Source organism: Monodelphis domestica, chromosome 7 (genome assembly GCF_027887165.1).
Source record: "Monodelphis domestica isolate mMonDom1 chromosome 7, mMonDom1.pri, whole genome shotgun sequence".
NCBI classification, from domain to species: domain Eukaryota; kingdom Metazoa; phylum Chordata; class Mammalia; order Didelphimorphia; family Didelphidae; genus Monodelphis; species Monodelphis domestica.
The window spans coordinates 98,373,286-98,392,831 of NC_077233.1; the positions used below are offsets into that span (position 1 = coordinate 98,373,286).

The 19,546-nt window shown below is 46.0% G+C and overlaps 1 protein-coding gene across 2 annotated transcripts in view; it reads left to right on the plus strand.

The window, feature by feature from the left end:
• The window catches only part of PTPN23 (protein tyrosine phosphatase non-receptor type 23), a 35,588-nt gene that overhangs the window by 15,018 nt on the left and 1,024 nt on the right, over positions 1–19,546 (plus strand). The window contains exons 2-24 of one of the 2 annotated variants that reach the window (XM_056805204.1): positions 5,141–5,215; positions 7,550–7,677; positions 8,531–8,607; positions 8,967–9,016; positions 9,166–9,297; positions 10,065–10,145; positions 10,427–10,558; positions 10,682–10,729; positions 12,190–12,246; positions 12,431–12,489; positions 12,771–12,850; positions 13,523–13,637; positions 13,773–13,838; positions 14,652–14,797; positions 15,151–15,453; positions 15,538–15,692; positions 15,864–16,015; positions 16,153–16,332; positions 16,447–18,316; positions 18,656–18,840; positions 18,988–19,092; positions 19,200–19,338; positions 19,421–19,540. In XM_056805204.1, coding sequence (XP_056661182.1) covers positions 5,141–5,215; positions 7,550–7,677; positions 8,531–8,607; positions 8,967–9,016; positions 9,166–9,297; positions 10,065–10,145; positions 10,427–10,558; positions 10,682–10,729; positions 12,190–12,246; positions 12,431–12,489; positions 12,771–12,850; positions 13,523–13,637; positions 13,773–13,838; positions 14,652–14,797; positions 15,151–15,453; positions 15,538–15,692; positions 15,864–16,015; positions 16,153–16,332; positions 16,447–18,316; positions 18,656–18,840; positions 18,988–19,092; positions 19,200–19,338; positions 19,421–19,540 — 4,455 coding nt within the window. The remainder of the gene's footprint in view (positions 1–5,140; positions 5,216–7,549; positions 7,678–8,530; positions 8,608–8,966; positions 9,017–9,165; positions 9,298–10,064; positions 10,146–10,426; positions 10,559–10,681; positions 10,730–12,189; positions 12,247–12,430; positions 12,490–12,770; positions 12,851–13,522; positions 13,638–13,772; positions 13,839–14,651; positions 14,798–15,150; positions 15,454–15,537; positions 15,693–15,863; positions 16,016–16,152; positions 16,333–16,446; positions 18,317–18,655; positions 18,841–18,987; positions 19,093–19,199; positions 19,339–19,420; positions 19,541–19,546) is intronic. The other variant, XM_056805205.1, reaches the window with a different exon arrangement.

A 19,546-nucleotide genomic window follows, 5' to 3' on the forward strand; every position in this document is an offset into this window, starting at 1 on the left:
CTTGGCTTCTGTGATCCTATGATCTGTATATGCCAGACACTACTTTCAAATTACCTGATTTGCCCCCTACCATAACTCTCTGAGGAAGACATTATGATCTCCATTTTGCAGTTGAGAAAACAGAGACAGAGTTTATTGGATTTTACCTTGGTCACACAGCTATCGAGTGTCTGAGGCTCAATTTAAGCTTTAGAAATCCTGGTCTAGTGCTCTGGGCTGTTGTGCTACCCAGCATCCTCAATATATAGTGCTTCTCTGTACCACGTTCTGGGGATACAAATAGAAAAGCAAGACAAGTTCTACTTTCAGGAATTCTCCTCATGGAGGGAGAAAATGTACATTGGAGGGTTTAGTTGCAAGACCGAAGAGGGCCTATTGGTTCCAAGGAATTAGCGTTTCTGGCATATGATAGGCAATTAGCAGGTACTTGTTGATTTCCCTTGAACTTGAATGACAAGGCCCAGGGGTCCTTAGCATAGGTTGGCATAGCAGATGTCAGCACCCAGGCATCTTGGAGTTTATACTGGGAGGGAAGATGTTAGGGCAGGTGGAAAAGTCCAGTGCTCCTTTATCTGCCAGAAAGGGTTATAGTTGGTTACTCCCTGCCCAATCAAGCAGCATAAATAGCTGCTTCTAGCAAAGGACTGAGAGTAAGGGGAGTTAGAGGATTAGGAATGGAGCAGGGGCATGGTATTTCCTCCAGCAGGGTAGGGAATGGAACCTGTGCTTTTTCTCCAATCTTGCGAACCAATCCTCAGTTTCCTTTTCTCAGCCTCTGTGGCAAAATTTCCAACCACAGGAACACAAATGAGAGAAACAAAGTCTCCAAGCTAAAAAGTATTAGGTTTATTGAGAGATGGCCAGTCCCACAATAAAGCTGACCTTCTGGACAAGATAAAAAGACCCAGAGCCAGAGCCTTCTGAGAGGGCCTCCTTTAATACCCAAAGAATTAGACAATTTATATACCAGTTTAAAAATAATTCAGGACAATGATAAAAATAGAGATGCAAATTGGTTAAAGCAATCAGGAAATACTTCTCATTGGTAGAAGTCACTTGATGAACAAGAGGGAGTGGAGGGTCCAGAACCCTACTCTCTAAGACTGATGATATAAACACCAGGGTGGAAGAGAGGTTCTGAGCCTCAATCCCAAAGAAAAGACAATTTATATAATTGCTGAAAAGGCTAGGTCACAAGTTCAAGACCATAGTCCCTAAATGCTGAGTAGCCATGATTTTAATAAATACTAACAATTATTAACTAAAAACTATTATTTATTTGTCTCAAACCTTAAAACTTACACTAAAACAATTATAAAAACACTACTAAAATTCTAAGGAGTATTATAATTTAATTTGTATATATATGTATATATATAATATAATTAATTTATGCTAACATCATTTAACTATCCTAGAAATGCAATTATGATTAACCAAAGACTACTACTGTCATTAAAATCTAATCTCATATAAGGGAGTAGGGGATTTCTCACTCACACCTCTTAGCATAGTCAGCTTCCAAGCTTTTGTCCTCAGTTCTTTTCATTTTTCCTTTGGCAATCTAATTCATTCCTAGAGCTTTATCTTTATGAGGCTTTATGTGAGTAGTTTCCAGATCACCGGGCCTTCTTTCCCAAGTTCCAGATTGGCCAACTAAATATCTAAGTGTTCTCTACCAGTACCATAAACTCAGTTATCCTAAACTAAGTTATCCCTCCTAAATCACTTCCTTTTATTCACTGCCACCTAATAAAAAGTTCTTGAAACTATAGTTGTTATCTTTGACTCTTCCTCATTTGTCAGATCCAATCATTCACTAATTCTTCATTGCTTCCACTAGGATTTGCAACAGGCATTTAACTTTTGGCACTCCTGCCTTTAATCTCTCCCATGCCCATCTTCTTTCCCTGATTCCACTCCTATCCATTACTAAAACTGCTGCCAAATTAACCTTATACTCACATCTGATAATGTTAATTCTCTTCAGAATTCTTCCAGAGGCCTCTCTCCTAACCTCATTAACCCCCATGGCTTGTGAAAGCAACATAATATATTGGAAAGAATACAGATCTTTAAAAGTCCAGGATATGCATCTGAATTTCATTCCTAATACATTTGTGGAGACATGCTCAGGTTTAGGTTCCTTGAGAATATGATGGGGGTGTTGATACTTCTACTTCTGTCATAGGATCATTGTGAGTAATAGAGTATATAAAGGTGAGTTGTATTTTTACCATTGTGTTCTACTTCCCACTAGTCTTCATTTTCATTTAGCCCTTTCAAGGCCTATGTGAAGTCTTCTTTGATCTTTCACCCCATATCCCAACTGAAGATAGTCTTTCTTCAAATTTTTTAGAGCATATCAGCATATAATTCAGCAAACATTTAGTGTATATGTATTAGCCTGAAAGAAGGAACTTTTAAAATTTTGATTTTATGCATTTCTTTGTATACCCAGTGTTTAGCACAGGGCCTGGCACATAAGTGTTTTAATAAATGCTTGTCGAAGTGTGTGTGTCTGTGTGTTGTGTTATGAATAATCAGATAGGAGTGACTAGATGTAAGGTAGATGCCATTAATAATGAAGAAGAGTAAATATGAAAGAAAGTTAAGCTTGGTTTAAGACATCCTGAATGTGAGGTGCTGGCAGGACAATCCAGACCATAGTCCCTAAATGCTAGAGATAACCCAGTAGGCTGATTGGAATCTAAAAAGAGTCATAAATGTTCATTGAATTGAATACCACTTTGTTTGCGAATCTCTTTTCTGTTGCCATCACAGTCTGTTTTGTGTCAAAAGTGTGTGCATATTTACTTCTTACTAGAATTGATGCTCCCTGAGAGCAGGGGCTATGTTAGATATTTTAAAAATTCCTGATACCTTGCATACTGTAGACTCTTAAAGTTGGTTGAATTCAAGGCCTTCTTCAATCTGGATTCAACTTACATTTCCAGCCTTATAGTTAGAATCTGTGATTTCATTGATCTAGGCAGCTCCCCCGGAGGAAACTTTCTTTTACAGTGTAAATCAGTAATGGTTTTATCTTACAGTCTTAAGAGTTGCCTCAGCCACTGACAGGTGAAGTGACATGACCTTTATCACAGCCTTTATGTGTCAGGTAGGGCTAGAACTCACATATTCTTCACTCCAGTGCTGGTTCTCTATCATATATCATATGCCATGATGCCTTTCCAGCCTTATCTCTTACTGTTTCTCATCAGATCTGAATTTTCTATTCAGACTAGGCTTCTGGCCATCCGGCAAATATTTGCTGCCTCTATACTTTCATTCACATCAGTCCCTAGCATGGAATTAATTCCCTCTCTCTTTATCTTTGCCTGTCGAAATCTTACTTATCCTTCAAAACCCAGAATGTTTCTCCTGATTCCTATCCATCCAACTCCTTCCCCCTAGATGATGATGATTGTGATAACAATGATGATAACCATGATAGGCTAAATGACTTACCCAGGGTTATATGGGTAGTATCTGAGACTAGATTTGATCTTATGTCTTCCTGACTCTAAACTGAGCCCTCTGCGCACCATGGTACCACCTAGTGGTCTCCAGTTGAATATCATCTTTCAAATGTTCCATTCAGTGTACCACAGTGTATCAGTCTCTGTGTACAATGATCTTCTGGTTCTGCTCCTCTCACTCTGCATCGATTCCTGGAGGTCATTCCAGTTTGTATGGAATCCCTCCAGTTCATTATTCCTTTGGGCACAATAGTATTCCATCACCCACAGATACCACAATTTGTTCAGCCATTCCCCAATTGAAGGGCATCCCTTCATTTTCCAATTTTTTGCCACCACAAAGAGCGCAGCTATGAATATTCTTGTACAAGCAGACTTATTTTTCAAACTTTGTCACATACATACTTGCCATCTTATTGCAGGTGACCTTTTGGACCAAAGACATGGAAGCCAGTCATATCCACTGGTCCCATAGTATCATGCCTGGAATTTTTTTTCCCATCCCTTCTTCCCTTCTGCCCATCTCATCCCAATGATGGGCAGCAGGAAGAGAAACCAACATCTATTGCCACTGAAGGAAGTCACAGACTTATCCCTTTTCCATTAAGCCCTAATTATCCAAAGGCAAGTTTGGATGGAAGACTGATAGAATCAGTAACTGGATAATCACTGTCAGCTGAATGCTGATCCTTAAATATATACCTTTGTTGGAGATATCCTAGAGCCCAACTAATCCTCAAATCAGCTATCTTCTTGGTAGGGGACTGACCATCTACCCTGCCAGGCCTCCCCAAGATCTTCTTGGCCTTTCCATCTGCCTTTCTCCTTTCCCTGCCTAAGTACTACCTCATTTTAATATATGCCATGAACTGAACATAAACTGACCCTCCTTTATGTCTTATTGACTACCCCAAATAGAAACATGAGCTCCTTGAGCAAGGATTTGATTTTTTATTTGTAGCCCTAGCACTTTGCAGTGCTTGGCACACAGTTAAATAGTAAACTTTTTTTTTTCCATTTCATTCTTTTAGAACTAAAAAAAACTAATCAGCCTCATTAGTATCTAATTATAGTTTGTTGAGCTCCCTGGCTATAGACATTACTGTGTGCAGCCCTTCTATCTCAGGAAGGTTTAGCTGATGCAATAGCATTCCCAGTGAACCACAGCATACGAACCAACCTTTTTCATTTTACTATAGACAATAAAAAGATTGTTTTCCTTCTTGTTCACCTCATGGGGATTCCTACCTATTTCTAGGTTCTCAGAATTACCTTAGTACCTTATCTTGGACTAATCTTTTGAAATGTCTGGAAACATGGGATTATAGAATATTTTATGTAAACATAGGTTTGTTTATTACAGCAAAGCATGGGATGCGAACTATTTTCATGTTTATATCTTATTTTCAATCACCCTATTGAACAGATAATGCTTTTCTGTACACTAATACTGGAGAAAATGATGACCTTTCCAGATGTTCCAAGGGTTGAGAGGCTAAGAGTGAATCAAAGCTGAATCCTTAAGCCAAGTGCTTGCAGGAGTTGTTGGTGGTAGTGCACCTGAGTGTGCTAAGTAGGAACTTGGGCAGAGAGAGAGCTTAGTGGGCAGTCTTAAGACTTCTAGTAAGACTTCACTCACTCGTACCTTTTCTTTTTAGTTCGTCCTAAAGAATTATGGTGAGAACCCAGAGACCTACAATGAGGAGCTGAAGAAGCTGGAACTGCTTAGACAGGTAGGAGCATCAGCATCCCCAAAGGGTGTCATGTGATCAGTATAACAGAGAAGGAAGAAAGGGCAGGGAAAAAAGATATTCTCAAGCTGTATTCTCTGATTCAGTAAGGGGGGTGGGGCGGGCTCTTACCTATTGTCTGCATTTCATGCAAGTTTGAATTTTCTTTGCTATACCCTTTAGCAAATATGGAGAATCCAAAGAGGAAGTACCATACACATATTATAGCAGCCTAATTAATTCTCTGCCCAGGTTCAAGAACACCTGGGCTTTATGCCCTGGAGAAAAGGATCCTTGGTTCAGAGTCACTATTACTAGACCCCTTTTAGGGGGCCAGAATGGGATCTGCATACCTATTCTACAGTTTTCTGAGAGGGATCTGCTTCAGAACAAAGCCTCTATGGAAACTATGTCTAACCTTGAATTTTCTGGTGAGGACAGTGGGTTAGGGTTGAAAAAGAATGGGGAACTGGAAGCCAAAAACCTGGAGGAAGAATAAGGTAGGGAAGTTACCTTTCAGACTCATCTATTTTTCTTCTATTTCTTTCTTTTCTTTTTTTTTTAACCCTTACCTTCTGCCTTAGAATCAATACTATATATTGGTTCCAAGGCAAAAGAATGGTAAAGGATGGGTAATGGGGATTAAGTGACTTGTCCAGGGTCACACAACTAGGAAGGGTCTGAGGTCAAATTTGAACCTAGGACCTTCCATCTCTAGGCCTGGCTCTCAATCCACTGAGCTACCCAACTGCCCCCTTTTCTTCTATTTCTGAACAGCAATGAATGTTTGCTGGTCATTTAAGACAAGTCAAGGGAGAGAAATTAGATTTTTTTATTGGGTTAAATTTTGTAAATTTTTATTTGTAACATGAGTTAACTGAGAGTGTTCAACCCCCTCTTGACTGTGATTAAAAAAAAAACAACTCTTGATCTTTATACTTCAAGCACTCACATTTTAATTTGATCTTTATACAAGCCTGTAATGTAGGGAGACAAGTATTAGCCATACTTTCCTGAGAAATGATTTGCAGTCTCACATAAATTAGTGATTGAGCCAAGATTCTAATCCAAATCTGTCTTCCACTAATTCTACAAACAGGTTGAGATTCTTTCTTTATATATGCTCTCTTTTATGAGAGTGGAAGAATTTCTTCAATGGAAGGCTATATGCTTAGTTTTAGTTGTGTGGGGGAATTTGGGAGAAGGCTGATGATGGTTTAAGGACCCAGCGAGAATAGCACAATATAATCCAAGGCTTTCTTTGCCCACATGCTAAAACAAGATCCCCTACCTTGGTAGAATCTCAGGTAGTAAATTTTAAAAATTAAATTAAATTTTTTTAGTAACAGAATTCTATTTTCTCTTCCTAGTTCCCCACCACCACCACCACCACCACCACCATTTATTTAAAACAAAAAAAAAATCCTATACCAAATATGCACAGACAAGCAAAACTAAGTCCTACATTGGCCGTGTGAAAAAAATATGGTTGTGAGTCTTTCATCATTTTGTGAATTCTGATCCTATTTCTAAAAGGAGAGGTAGTCTGTAAACAGAGGTTCAGGTCAGTTTTTAGCTGTTGGAAAAGGTAGTGGGCAAGCAAGCTTGGTTCAGAGAGGCTGTCTCCAATAACAAAGAGAAGAATCTCAAAGAAGATGGAATATTTCCTTGTCCTCAAACATCAGTATTCAAGAGAAATAAACTTCTGCTTTAATATTACTATTTTGTTTCATTATTAGCATTGTCTTCTTGCTTACTTTGTAGAACCTTGGACTAGTGGCTTAATTTTTCTGGGTCTCAGTGCAATGAAATGATTGGACTGGGTGACTTGAGATCCATGCCACTCCAGATTTGTGATTTATAATCACTTATAATACCGTGAGCATACCTTCTGCCAGGATCTTGAGGTTTGGGGGGGACTATCTGGTCATAATCAGAAGAGAGTAATTTGGATTTGGTCCTAAACCTTATGAGCCATGGGATAAGTCACTTCATCTCAGAATGACCCATGAAGACATCACATACTGTTTTTCACAAGGCAGTAGGGAAATACTGAGAAAGGAGTTGTTATTGCTAGGGGGAAATGTACTATTGAATTTGGTGGACATAGTTGCAGTCTGAACTGTATTTGCACATTCTGTTTTCTTGTCAATATTCCTAAGATCCTAGATTTAGAACTGGAAGAAACCTCTTCTAGTTCAACCCTTTCATTGTATGGAGGAAGAACCTGAAGCCTAAAAGGACTTGCCCAAGTTCACCACAGGTTGTGTCAGTAGCAAAATGAAAAGCTAGCTCATTGACAGTTATTGTCTCTCTCCCCTCCCCTTGCTTCCCCAGAATGCAATCAGAGTTCCTCGGGACTTTGAAGGCTGTAGCATCCTAAGGAAATATCTGGGCCAGCTCCATTACCTGCAGAGCCGGATCCCTATGGGTTTAGAGAATGAGGCAGCTGTCCCCATCACATGGTAAGGATAATGGGATAAGGAGATGGGTATAGTGAATCTGGGAGTTAATGCGGCAATTTGTTCTGTTCTCTTCTTTGCCAAGCCCAGGGATCAAAATCCTTATCTCTGATTTCCCCATTAAGCCAACTCAAAGTAAGGAAGAACCCTTGTATAAAAGGGATGTAATTCAATAAGCCTTTCCCTGCTATCTGTTCCTTTTTCTTTAAAATGGAAGTAATCTTTCATTTTACCCTGGATATTTTTTTAAGTTTTATCTTTTAATAACAAATTTACACATAAGTTTTCCAAAGTATGATTCATATTGTCTCCCTCTCTTCTTCCCTTCTCTCCTCCCAGAGTTGACAAGCAATTCAGTCTGGGTTGTACATGTATTATCACTCAAAACCTGTTTCCATATTATTCATTTTTATAGGTGAATAATCCAAATTATACATATAAACAAGTGATAAATCATAACATTTCACCTGCATTTATACTCCAACAGTTCTTTCTCTAGAGGTGGATAGTATTCTTTGTACTAAGTTCCTCAGAATTGTTCTGGATCATTGTATTGCTATTAGTAGCAAAGTCTATCCCACAATATTTCAGTTACTGTGTATAATGTTCTCCTGGTTCTACTTATTTTATTCTCTATCAGTTCACATGGGTCTTTCCAGCTCTTTCTGAAATCATCCTGTTAATCATTTCTTATTGCATAATAATACTTCATCATTATCATATACCACAATTTGTTCATCCATTTCCCAATTGTGGGACATTCCTGGATATTTCTTTTGCCCAGGAGATCAGGAGGTCCTGGCTTTATGGTCTTGAGATTTCTTTCCCTAATAAAATGAGACTGGTATGTTTATAGGACAGAGATCTTTTCTGGGAAGTCAGTGACCCATGAAGACATCAAGTATGAGCAGGCCTGCATCCTCTACAACCTGGGTGAGCTGCCCTTTCTCCACCCCAGACACAGCTCCAAAGAGCCTTAAGATTATCTTGCGAAGTTGGATTTGTTCCCTTAACTTCTGTACCTTCTTGTCTCCTTGCCTGCCTTACATAACAACCCCTGCCCAGGAAAATCAATGACTCTTTTCAGGAATCTCAAAGTTCTGCCTTCCCCAACTAGGATCTAACCCATATCTCCCTGGTAGACCTCCATTTTCCTGTGAGTTGCAATTGGAATAACATAACCCTAGTTCCCTGAAAAGGAAAGTTGGATGGATTTAGTGATATAAGCCAGAAAATTCCTTCTATAGGTATCCTGAGAGGGTACTGATTTCTTTCTTCTCTGTCTTCTAAAGGGGCTCTTCATTCCATGTTGGGTGCCATGGACAAGAGGGTATCTGAGGAGGTGAGGAGAACCAGGCCCTGCCAGTGCTGCCCTAAATCCTAAGCAGCTGGGATCTTTGGAGCCAGGGGGTGTGGGGAAGAGGAGCAGATATGGGGCTGGTTTTTTACTTTCCCTGCCTTGAACCAGATATCATTGATTTTGTCCCTCAGGGCATGAAGGTTTCTTGTACCCACTTCCAGTGTGCAGCAGGTGCTTTCACCTATCTACAGGAGCACTTCCCTCACTCTTACAGTGTGGACATGAGCCACCAGATCCTAAACCTCAACATCAACCTCATGCTGGTAGGCACTGCCTCTTGCTGATGTTGGTTACTGTGACTATCTGAAATTTACCCACCCCAGCCCCTCACCCACCCACCCCACCCCCATGCTCTGGGACCAGGGCTCTTCTCTTTTTTTACTCTGGGCTAGTCTCTGACCTGAGGAGCACATATACAGAAAAATGAAACAGTGTTAAGGGTTCAGAGAGTAGGTGAGATCTTTGATCTCTGGGTGTGCTTGGGGGAGATTTTATGAACCTTGAAAGGCAATAGGGAGGGCTTTCCAGATGTTAAGCAGGGATCAATTGAAGGGAAAGGTGTTGATGGTGTTTTGGAAAGACAGCAAAGAAATTGATCTATCAAGAACAGAGGGTGGCAAGTTAGATGGAAAAGTAGGGTGCAGCCATTTTGGCAGGGCCTAGGATGTCAGGCTAGGTTTGGATCAGCAGTGGGGAGCCACTAAAGGCTTTAAGGTAGGGAAATGACATAAAAGCATTGGTTTGAGAAGCATAAATTGGTGTGGCATGCAAGAATGGGTTGGAGGCAGGCAGATCAGAGAGGAAGCTTGCAATAATCCAAGGAATAGTAAAGCCTTGAGACCACAGAGAATCCCTCCATTTTCTTAACAGGCTGATGTTGATATAAGAGGAATAGCTAGTTTCCAGCTGAGGTCAGATCACCAGCTATGTGATGAGATCTTTTAGGGTTTGTGGACTGAAATGGGATAGCGGAATAGGATGTACCTGGGGGCCTGCTCTAAAGAGGTGTGTCTGTCCCTCCCCCATCAAGGGCCAGGCTCAGGAATGCCTCCTGGAGAAGTCAATGCTGGACAATCGCAAGAGCTTCCTGGTGGCTCGCATCAGTGCACAGGCAAGTACCAAAAGGTTACTCTTCAGCAGGATGCTCTAGTATTGTTCTGACTATGTTCTATCCCCCTTTGGGCTTCGCAGCTGCCCTATGAGGCAGACAGTGCAAGTATCAATATAGCCACTTTACAGATTATGAAACCAAGGCCAAGATCACACAGCAAATTTAAAGGCAGAGCCAATTCTAGAATTGGCTCAGAGAGCTAGTGGAATTGATTAACTATTTCTGGAAGGATACTCTCCTTTTCTCCCTGATAACTAATCAAGCTTTCTTTCCTCTCCCAGGTGGTGGTTTATTACAAGGAAGCTTGCCGGGCTCTGGAAAATCCTGAGACTGCTTCACTACTGGGCAAGGTCCAGAAAGACTGGAAGAAACTAGTACAGATGAAGACCTGCTATTTTGCCGCTGTGGCTCATGTGTGTAGTGAGCGAGCCCTGACATCAGCTCTTCCCTTCCCCTGTCTTTAGTGGGAGGAAAAGATTGAGGTCAGCTCCCAAGCAGAACATCTCCACTGATCTCACATATTCCCTTTCTTTCAGTTGCACATGGGGAAACAAGCTGAGGAGCAGCAGAAGTTTGGAGAGAGGGTAAGTGTGGTTGGCACTCTCTGGCTCAAAAATACTCCAGAATGAGAGATTCAATATCTTACTTCCCAAGCATGGAGAAACATATTATGAATCTGTACCAAGCCTTGGAGCTTCTTCCTTTACCTTTCCCTGTTCTCCAATTTGACTTCTTTTTTTTTTCTTTAAGATAATTTATTTTCCCAATTATATGTAATGACAATTTTTAACATATACTTTTTGAAATTATAAGATAAAAAATTGTCTTCCTCCTTTTCCTCCTCCTCCTCAGGAGATAAGCAATTTTAGCTCGGTTATTCATGTTTGATGATACAAATCATGCTTCCATATTGGTCATTGTTGTAAGAGAATACTCATATAAAACCAAAACTCCAAAATAAAAACACAAATAAATTAAAGTGAAAATTCATCTGCATTCTGACTCCAACAGTTCTTGCCCTGGAAATGGATAGCATTCTTTGTTGTAAGTCCTTCAGAATTGTCCTGGATCATTGTGTTGCTTAGAGTAGCTAATTGACTTCATTTTTATTGCCCCATTTCCCCTACCCCTAATTCTCCTTTATTTGTAGAAAGGGTACTTTAATATCCTTCTTTTTTCTCCCAAGAAGACAATAGCATAGGACTAAGAGCCAAGAAACCTAAGTTCTAGTTCTGCCTTTAACTTTCTGTGTGATCTTGGCCTTGGTTTCTTCATCAGTAAGTGGCTATACTGATACTTGCACTAGCTGCCTCACAGGGTTGCTATGAAGCCCAAATAAAGATACTGTTTTTGGAAGTGCTTTGAAAAGCATTCAGTACACAAGTTCAAAGGGCAGTTTCCTTCTGGCACTCATCAGAGTGCTTTGGGATTCTTGGGGTGGTAATAGAAATACCAGTTGATATCCCTGGTGTTTGGGGTCCTCCACATTCCCAGCTTCATCATCGTATGCTTCTCAGTGTGTTTCCTTTGCCTCAGCTGGATTGGACTCACTATCTATCACCTGTTAAGCCCACCTGTAGACCAGTTCTCTATTGTCTCTCATATCTTCCAGTACCCCTACTGAGAGCACTTGTTTTGAGTTTTCCATTCTTTGCCCATGCTGGATTGGCTCACCTGCCTTCTTAGCTGGGCAGTTTCTCCACCAACCTGTGGGAATGATTTGGGTCTAGAAGATCCTGCTGGACATTAAGAAGAGATCCTGGAAAACCTGGAAAAGTGCATTAGCCTGGGTCTGGGGAGCAGAGGCTTCAAGCTGCCTGTGACCAGGACTTCTTAGGGTAATACAACATAGGATGGAGTGGGAGAAAAGAGATGGTGAGAGAAGAGGAAGGGGATGCTATTCTTCCCTCCCCAACTGTGCTATTAGGAGGCCAATTGTCTCTGTGATAGAGATATGAGAGAGAAAGTTACAGTTTATCTTCACTAGTTCAAGCAGTAACAGTTTACTTCAGTTACATTCTTTATTACATCTCTTACCTTACAGGTAGTCTATTTCCAGAGTGCCCTGGACAAGCTTAATGAAGCCATCAAGTTGGCAAAGGTAATACTGGCTTTAGGCCCTACTCTTCCGTTTTTCCCTTCCCTGACAAGACCTACTCCCTAGTCTCATTGGAAGTTTTGATCTTTTGCTACTTTCAGATAAACTTGATTAAGTGCCATGATAGCTTTGGGGAATGAAGAGCTTTTCTTCTTTTCTTTCTCCCTTTTTGTCTCTTCCCCAAAAGGGACAACCCGAAACTGTACAGGATGCTCTGCGCTTCACCATGGATGTCATTGGAGGAAAGTAAGTCAGGGTCAATCCACATAGGAATGGCATGGCCACATGTAAGAATGAAAGCATACATTTCTATAACTCTTGAGAAGGAAGGTGGCAGTTAGAACTCATACTAGCTGAGCCAGGTCCAGAATTGGCATCCCCAAGTGGTTACACATGGTGACAAGAAAAAGTGAAATGGAAATGGTGGCCAATCCTTAGATATATACATATATATATGTAAGAGGCATGTGCTACTTCTGAGGCAGAATATAAACTACCCTTTACTCCCCTTTTCTCTCGGTTCACAGGTTCAATTCAGCAAAGAAAGACAATGATTTTATCTACCATGAGGCTATCCCTGCCCTGGATACCCTGCAGCCTGTAAAAGGTTTGGAATGTAGTAGGTGGAGAGGTCTAATAACACCATTTGTGGGGACAAAATCGGGTGTCCACTGTCAGTCCCTGTACAGGGAGGGAATAAAGAAAGGAATAGAAATCTTTTCTTCTGGGGCCTCATCAGGAGGCCCAGGGTCTGGTGATTTGAACAACTGTGCCATGCCTAGATCTGCATTAACAAAAACATTGCAGAATGAAGGGAGTGGCCATTCTAGTGTCTTCCAGCTTGTTCAGACCAGATTGAGTTCAGAGGAATGACCAGAATGGGGAGAGGGACTCAACACTGCCTTATGAAGGAAAGGTTGCATATGAAAGAAGGCTTGGCACTAGGGTTGGCAGAGGATCATCTTCAGGTGTTAAGACTGTTACTAAACTTGTTTGGATTGATCTCAGAAGTGTAAATGGGAGAAGTTGCAAAGATGTTTAGGTTCTACATAAGGAAACATTCCTTACAGTGTGAAATTATACACAAGTGGAATGAGTAATGGGTTCCCCATCACAGAAGGTCTTAATAAGGAAGCTAGATAAATACTTTTGAGGACCCCGTCCCCTCAGAGAGTTTTTTGTTCTATGATCACTTTACTTAAGCAACAGAATTGCTCTTTGCCTCATTTTCTACCCCAGGGCTTCTTGACTTTCCAACTATTTTTCTTCCCGGTCCCAGGAGCCCCCTTGGTGAAGCCCCTTCCTGTGAATCCTACTGACCCAGCTGTCACTGGCCCTGACATTTTTGCCAAGTTGGTGCCCATGGCTGCTCATGAGGCCTCCTCACTGTACAGGTGAGCAGAAGGGGGAGGGGCTCAGACTGAGGAGGTCTGGGGAATGAGCATCTCCTGCAGAGGGGTGGGTTTGTAGTGGCAGGGGGATGGGAGCACAGACTGTCTTGATTGACTCCTATTCTCCTATCCCTCTAGTGAGGAGAAGGCCAAGCTGCTTCGTGAGATGATGGCTAAGATTGATGCCAAGAATGAGGTCTTAGAGTAAGTAATGGAGTAAGGGGAAAATGGGGGAACAAGGTCCAAACCTGCTTTCTGCTTCCATGAAGTCTTCAGAGTATTGGGGACACCCCTGAACCACCTTTGGGACAGTTAGCCAACTCAGCATTTTCGGAGGGGTGTGACATAATAGAATGGAACCGCAGCTCCTCCAGCCAAGTCCTTGGGGAGATAGGGAGGCACAGAGGAGGGAAAAAATCAGGCTTTTCAGGGTCAAATTCCCTGCCCTTATACTTTGCCATTGCCTATGGAAAGCTTGCCTAGCCTTCCTTTCTCATAGGAAGACTCAACAACTAGATTGAACATATCTTTCAATTGAAATGAATTGGGGGGAAAAGTAAATTAGAGAAAAAAAACTTTGCCTACATTTTCTTGTATGCCATTATTTATTTTACTTTCCAATCATTCAGCAAGTATCTGAAATCTAGCCCTAGACATTACGGGGACAGGCTAGAAATCATGGTCTGGTGGGGAAGCAGGGACTCCAGCATGGTTAATCAATTTGAGATCAGCGTAGAAGTTCTAATAGGACAGAGATTCTGGTCCAAGTTCTCCAGCCGTTTCCCTAGGGCCTCAGACCCCACCTCTAATCTCAGGAGCTTTGGCTCTTGGCCACCAGCCTCTTCAAAGTGAATATTTATCCTTGTAAAACCATGGGTCAAAGATGGTTTGGTGCCCCTGAGCCTAGCCTAGGTAGGCTTATTGCCTCCTTAGGTCCCTTGGGGGGTTGGGAGGGACGCACAGTAGCCTGTGGGATGACTTGCAACAGTGACCTCTCCCCATTATTCCTTGGCACAGTCAGTTCATGGACTCCCTGCAGCTAGACCCCGAGACAGTGGATAATCTGGACATGTACAACCACATCCCCCCGGTGCTTATGGAGAAGTGCGCAGCTCTCAGTGTTCGGCCCGACACGGTGAAAAATCTTGTTCAGTCCATGCAAGGTGAGCGTGGTGGGCAAATGCATTCTAGGTCTGAGCGGGTCACTTTCCTGGCTGCTAAGCACAGTCATCCAGAGACCATTTAGTTCATCCTGCCATGTGCCCCCAGTCCTCTCATTCTGCATAGGAGATGGAGGCATGTGCTTAAGGGAATCCTCTGATTCACAGCGAGGCGGTGTTGGAACTTAAAGTGGAGCGGGAATGGCTTGTGATTTCAGCTCTAGCTCTTTCTCCCCAATAAAAGTGATCCAGGCCAGCGAGCTCATAAAAGGCTGAGCAAGATGTTGGGGCCATGGGGCAGGTGCCCACAGGAGGAGTGGGTTCAGGACAACAGCTTCCGTGTCTGTCCCCTTCAGTGTTGTCAGGCGTATATACAGATGTGGAGGCTTCCCTGAAGGAGATCAAGGGGCTGTTAGAGGAGGATGAGCTGCTGGAGCAGAAAGTCCAGGAAACGTCTGGGCAGCCAGGGGCAGTCCCAGCCGGGGGGCTGGCCGAGGTGAGCCGAGAGTGGGCCAAGTACATGGAGGTGCACGAGAAGGCCTCCTTCACCAACAGCGAGCTGCACCGGGCCATGAACCTGCACATCAGCAACTTACGGCTGCTGAGTGGGCCGCTGGACCAGGTGCGAGCTGCCCTGCCCTCCCCAGCCCTCAGCCCTGGTAAGCAGGAAGGACCCCAGGGCAGGTGGGCCCAGGGCAGGGTTGTCCCCCAGAGACCACTTCACCCTAATCTACTCCTTGCAGATGACAAGGCCGTGCTGCAGAACCTCAAACGCATCCTGGCCAAGGTGCAGGAAATGAGGGATCAGCGACTGTCCTTAGAGCACCAGCTCCGAGAGCTGATCCAGAAGGATGACATCACCACTTCCCTTGTCACCACAGATCGATCGGAGATGAAGGTGGCCTCCTGGAGTAGCCCAGGGAGAAACAGGGCTGGGGGGGGGGGGGGAGGGGGCTGGGAAGGGCCTTGGGTGAGCGGTTGAGCGGTGGAGGTGGGCCCCATTTGGAGCCCCTGGCCTGCTCAAGAGAGCTCTCCCAGGCCTCACTCCTTTCTTCTCTTCCTCCCTTAGAAACTCTTTGAAGAACAGCTCAAGAAGTATGACCAGCTGCGTGTGTACCTGGACCAAAACCTGGCTGCCCAGGAGAACGTCCTCAAGGCTCTGACCGATGCCAACGTGCAGTATGCAGCTGTTCGTCGAGTGCTTACAGAACTGGAGCACAAGTCAGTTCGGCATCCAGCACCCACACACATACACACCCGGGGGGGGGTCATTGTTTTCCTTCCTCATTTTGTGGGGGTTCATAAGGGGGTGCGATGCAAGATACTGATGGCTTGGCTTTTCTTTGTATCTGCCCCAGGTGGAACTCCACGCTGCAGACCTTGGTGGCCTCCTATGAGGCCTATGAGGATTTGATGAAAAAGTCCCAGGAGGGAAAAGATTTCTATGCTGATCTGGAGAGCAAGGTGGCAGCTCTGCTGGAACGGGCCAAAGGTGCATGCCAGGCCCGAGAAGCTGCCTTCCAGCAGCTCCTTGACAGGTAAACCTGGGTCCTGAGGGCTGCCCTAGTCTTCAAGGCAAAATGGATTTGGGGTGGGGATGGGGAGAGGAAAGATCAACCGAGACTGACAAAGGCTCTGGACTGACTTTTTAGGGAACTGAAAAAGAAACCTCCACCCCGGCCTACAGCCCCAAAGCCACTACTACCCCGAAAGGAGGATGGGGAAGCTATAGATCCTGGGGATCTTCCCGAGGAGCTCCGTAGCTTGCCTCCCGACATGCTGGCCAGCCACCTGACGGCCTTTCCCCCTGGGACCCTCCCCAGCGATGCCTTTTTGGGGGCTGGAGCTGTCATGCCTTTCCCCCCCGGCCATTTTACTGTCCCAGGGTCCCATTATATCCCTAGCCAAGGTCCTGGCCCTTTTCCCCCAGGTACCTACTCTGGGCCTCCACCTCTACTACAACCCTCAGCCCCCCAGCCTGCAGGATTGCCCCTGCCAGGCTTGGCCCCAGGGCACCGCCTCTACCCAACGCCCACCTACACCCAAGATCCGGGCCTGATTCCTGGCTCTTCTCCCCAGCGGGGGGTAGTGAGCAACCACTATGTGCTGGGGCCTCCTGGGTCCAGTGGGGGTCTCCCCACAGCACCCCCTCCTCGATTCATCAGCCCTGAACTGGCTCCAGGAATCCGTCCTGCCACTACCACAGTGGACAGCATCCAGGCCCCCATCTCCAGCTATACCACTCCCAGGCCTGGGCCCGGCCCAAGCCCAGCCCAGCCCAGACCCTGCTACTCCACCTCCCAGCAGGGACTCCCGGCAGTACCTTATCCATACCCTGTAGGGATCTGCCAGCCTTTTACCCCTTCCTCTGCCCAGCTTCCCTTCCCCCCGGCTCCCCGTGGTGAGTTGCAGCCCCAGCCCCAGCCCCAGCCCTATACGGCCCAAGTGCCCTTTGTGCCTCAGCCCCGACCCCCAGCCCCAATCCAGCACCCCCCTGTCTTCCCTCCCCAGACAAGGGTCCCTGCACCCACTGCCCAGCAACCACCTTTTCCTTTTGTCACCCAGCCTGCTGTCTTGGGGCAGCTGCCACCACCTCTGCGAACCCATCTTTACCCACTTCCTTCTCAGGATCCTCTACCCCCCCATTCAGGAGCCCTGCCTTACCCCACTCCAGCCCCACCGCCACAGCAGCCACCTCATACCCCGCTCCCCGGAGTTCAGCCTCTCCCCCCAGGCACTTCCACCATCCCTTATTGTCCAGCCCCTGCTTCTAGGCCCCCAGGGCCCCAAGCCCCACCACTCCCCAGTCAGTTGCCCCCTGGTGCCCCATTACCACTCCGGGGCCCCCCACCTTCTAGCCAGCCTTCTCCAAGCCCTCACCCTGTGCCTTCACCAGCCCCTTCCCCGGGGCCTGGCCCCACCACACCACACCCTCCCCAGGCAGAGCCACCGCCATTCCAGCGCTGCAACTCCTCCACAGCCGACCTGCTCTCCTCCAGCCCCGAGAGCCAGCATGGGGGCTCCCAGCCCCCTGGTGGGGGCCAGCCTTTGCTCCAGCCCACCAAAGCAGATGCCAGCGAGGGCCAGAGGCCCCAAGCCCTGCGGCTGATCGAGTGCGACCCTTATGAGCAGCCACATAGGCTGCAGCAGCTGCAGGAGGAGCTGGAGGCATTTCGGGGGCTGCTGAGTAGCGGGGCTGGGGCTCTGGATGGAGTCTGGAGAGAGCTACAGGAAGCCCAAGAGCGGGACGCCCGCGGCCGCTCCATCGCCATCGCCCGCTGCTACTCGCTCAAGAACCGGCACCAGGATATCATGCCCTACGACAGCAATCGGGTGGTGCTTCGGTCGGGCAAGGACGATTACATCAATGCCAGCCGGGTGGAAGGGCTCTCATCATACTGCCCTCCGCTGATAGCTACCCAGGCGCCGCTGCCCGGCACAGCGGCCGACTTCTGGCTCATGGTGCACGAGCAGAAGGTGTCTGTCATTGTCATGTTGGTTTCAGAGGCTGAGATGGAAAAGGTGAGAAAGGGGGCGCACTGATAAGGAGTGGGAAGATGGAACCGAGTCGTACCCAGGACCTTAGGGCAAGGAACAGAATCGGACCCAAGTCCTACAGAGGACTCTTTCTACCTACCCAGGGTCTCTCAATAACCCTCAAGTCACTTTTGTGCTATCCCACCCCAATGATGTAAAATACGTAGATTACAAAGGAAAGGAATAATATTGAAATAGATTTAATAAAATACTTCTAAAAACAAGTTCACAGATGCCAGGATAGGAACCCCTGACCTTTCTGCACCGTCCTCAGGTCAGCTTCTCAAACAACTCCCTCACTCCCTGTGTGCTTCTGCCCTGCAGCAGAAAGTGGCAAAATACTTCCCCACCGAGAGGGGCCAACCCCTGGTCCAGGGCCCGCTGAGCCTGGTATTGAGCAGCGTCCGGACAACAGACACGCATGTGGAACGTGTGCTGAGCCTGCAGTTCAGAGACCAAAGCCTCAAACGCTCTCTTGTACACCTGCACTTCCCCACATGGCCAGAGCTGTGCGTTTACTGGGGTGGGGGACAGGAGAACGGGTCAGAATCCAGGGTGGGTGTGGAGGGGAGGGATATGAGCCCAAGGACTGAGAGCCGCTCAGGTCATCGCTGGCACCGCTGACCCCTGTGCTTGTTCCTTTGCTGCTCTTCCAGGGGCCTCCCAGACAGCCCTGAGAACTTGCTTCGCTTCATCCACGAAGTGCACACCCACTACTTGCATCAGCGGCCTCTGCACACACCCATTGTGGTACACTGTAGGTGGGTCCTGCTGGGGGGGTACGGGGGGCTCAGAGCGGGGCAGGGGGGCTGGGCACACTGCTGAGGGGCCTCACCCATCCCCCCCTTTCCTGTTCCTGCTCACACAGTTCCGGGGTAGGCCGCACCGGAGCCTTTGCACTGCTATACGCCGCTGTGCAGGAGGTGGAAGCTGGCAATGGTATCCCTGCCCTGACACAGCTAGTTCGGCGGATGCGGCAGCAGCGGAAGCATATGCTACAGGAGAAGGTAGGGACCGTGGAGGGCGGGAGGTGGTGCAGGGGCAGCTGCGGCCCTGAACGTCCTCTGAGCCATCACTGTTCTCTGCCAGCTGCACCTCCGGTTTTGCCACGAAGCAGTGCAGAGACATGTAGAGCAGGTCCTCCAAAGGCATGGCATGGCGCCTCCTGCTGCCTGCAGACCCCTCACCAACCCCAGCGTGGCACAGAAGGTAGAG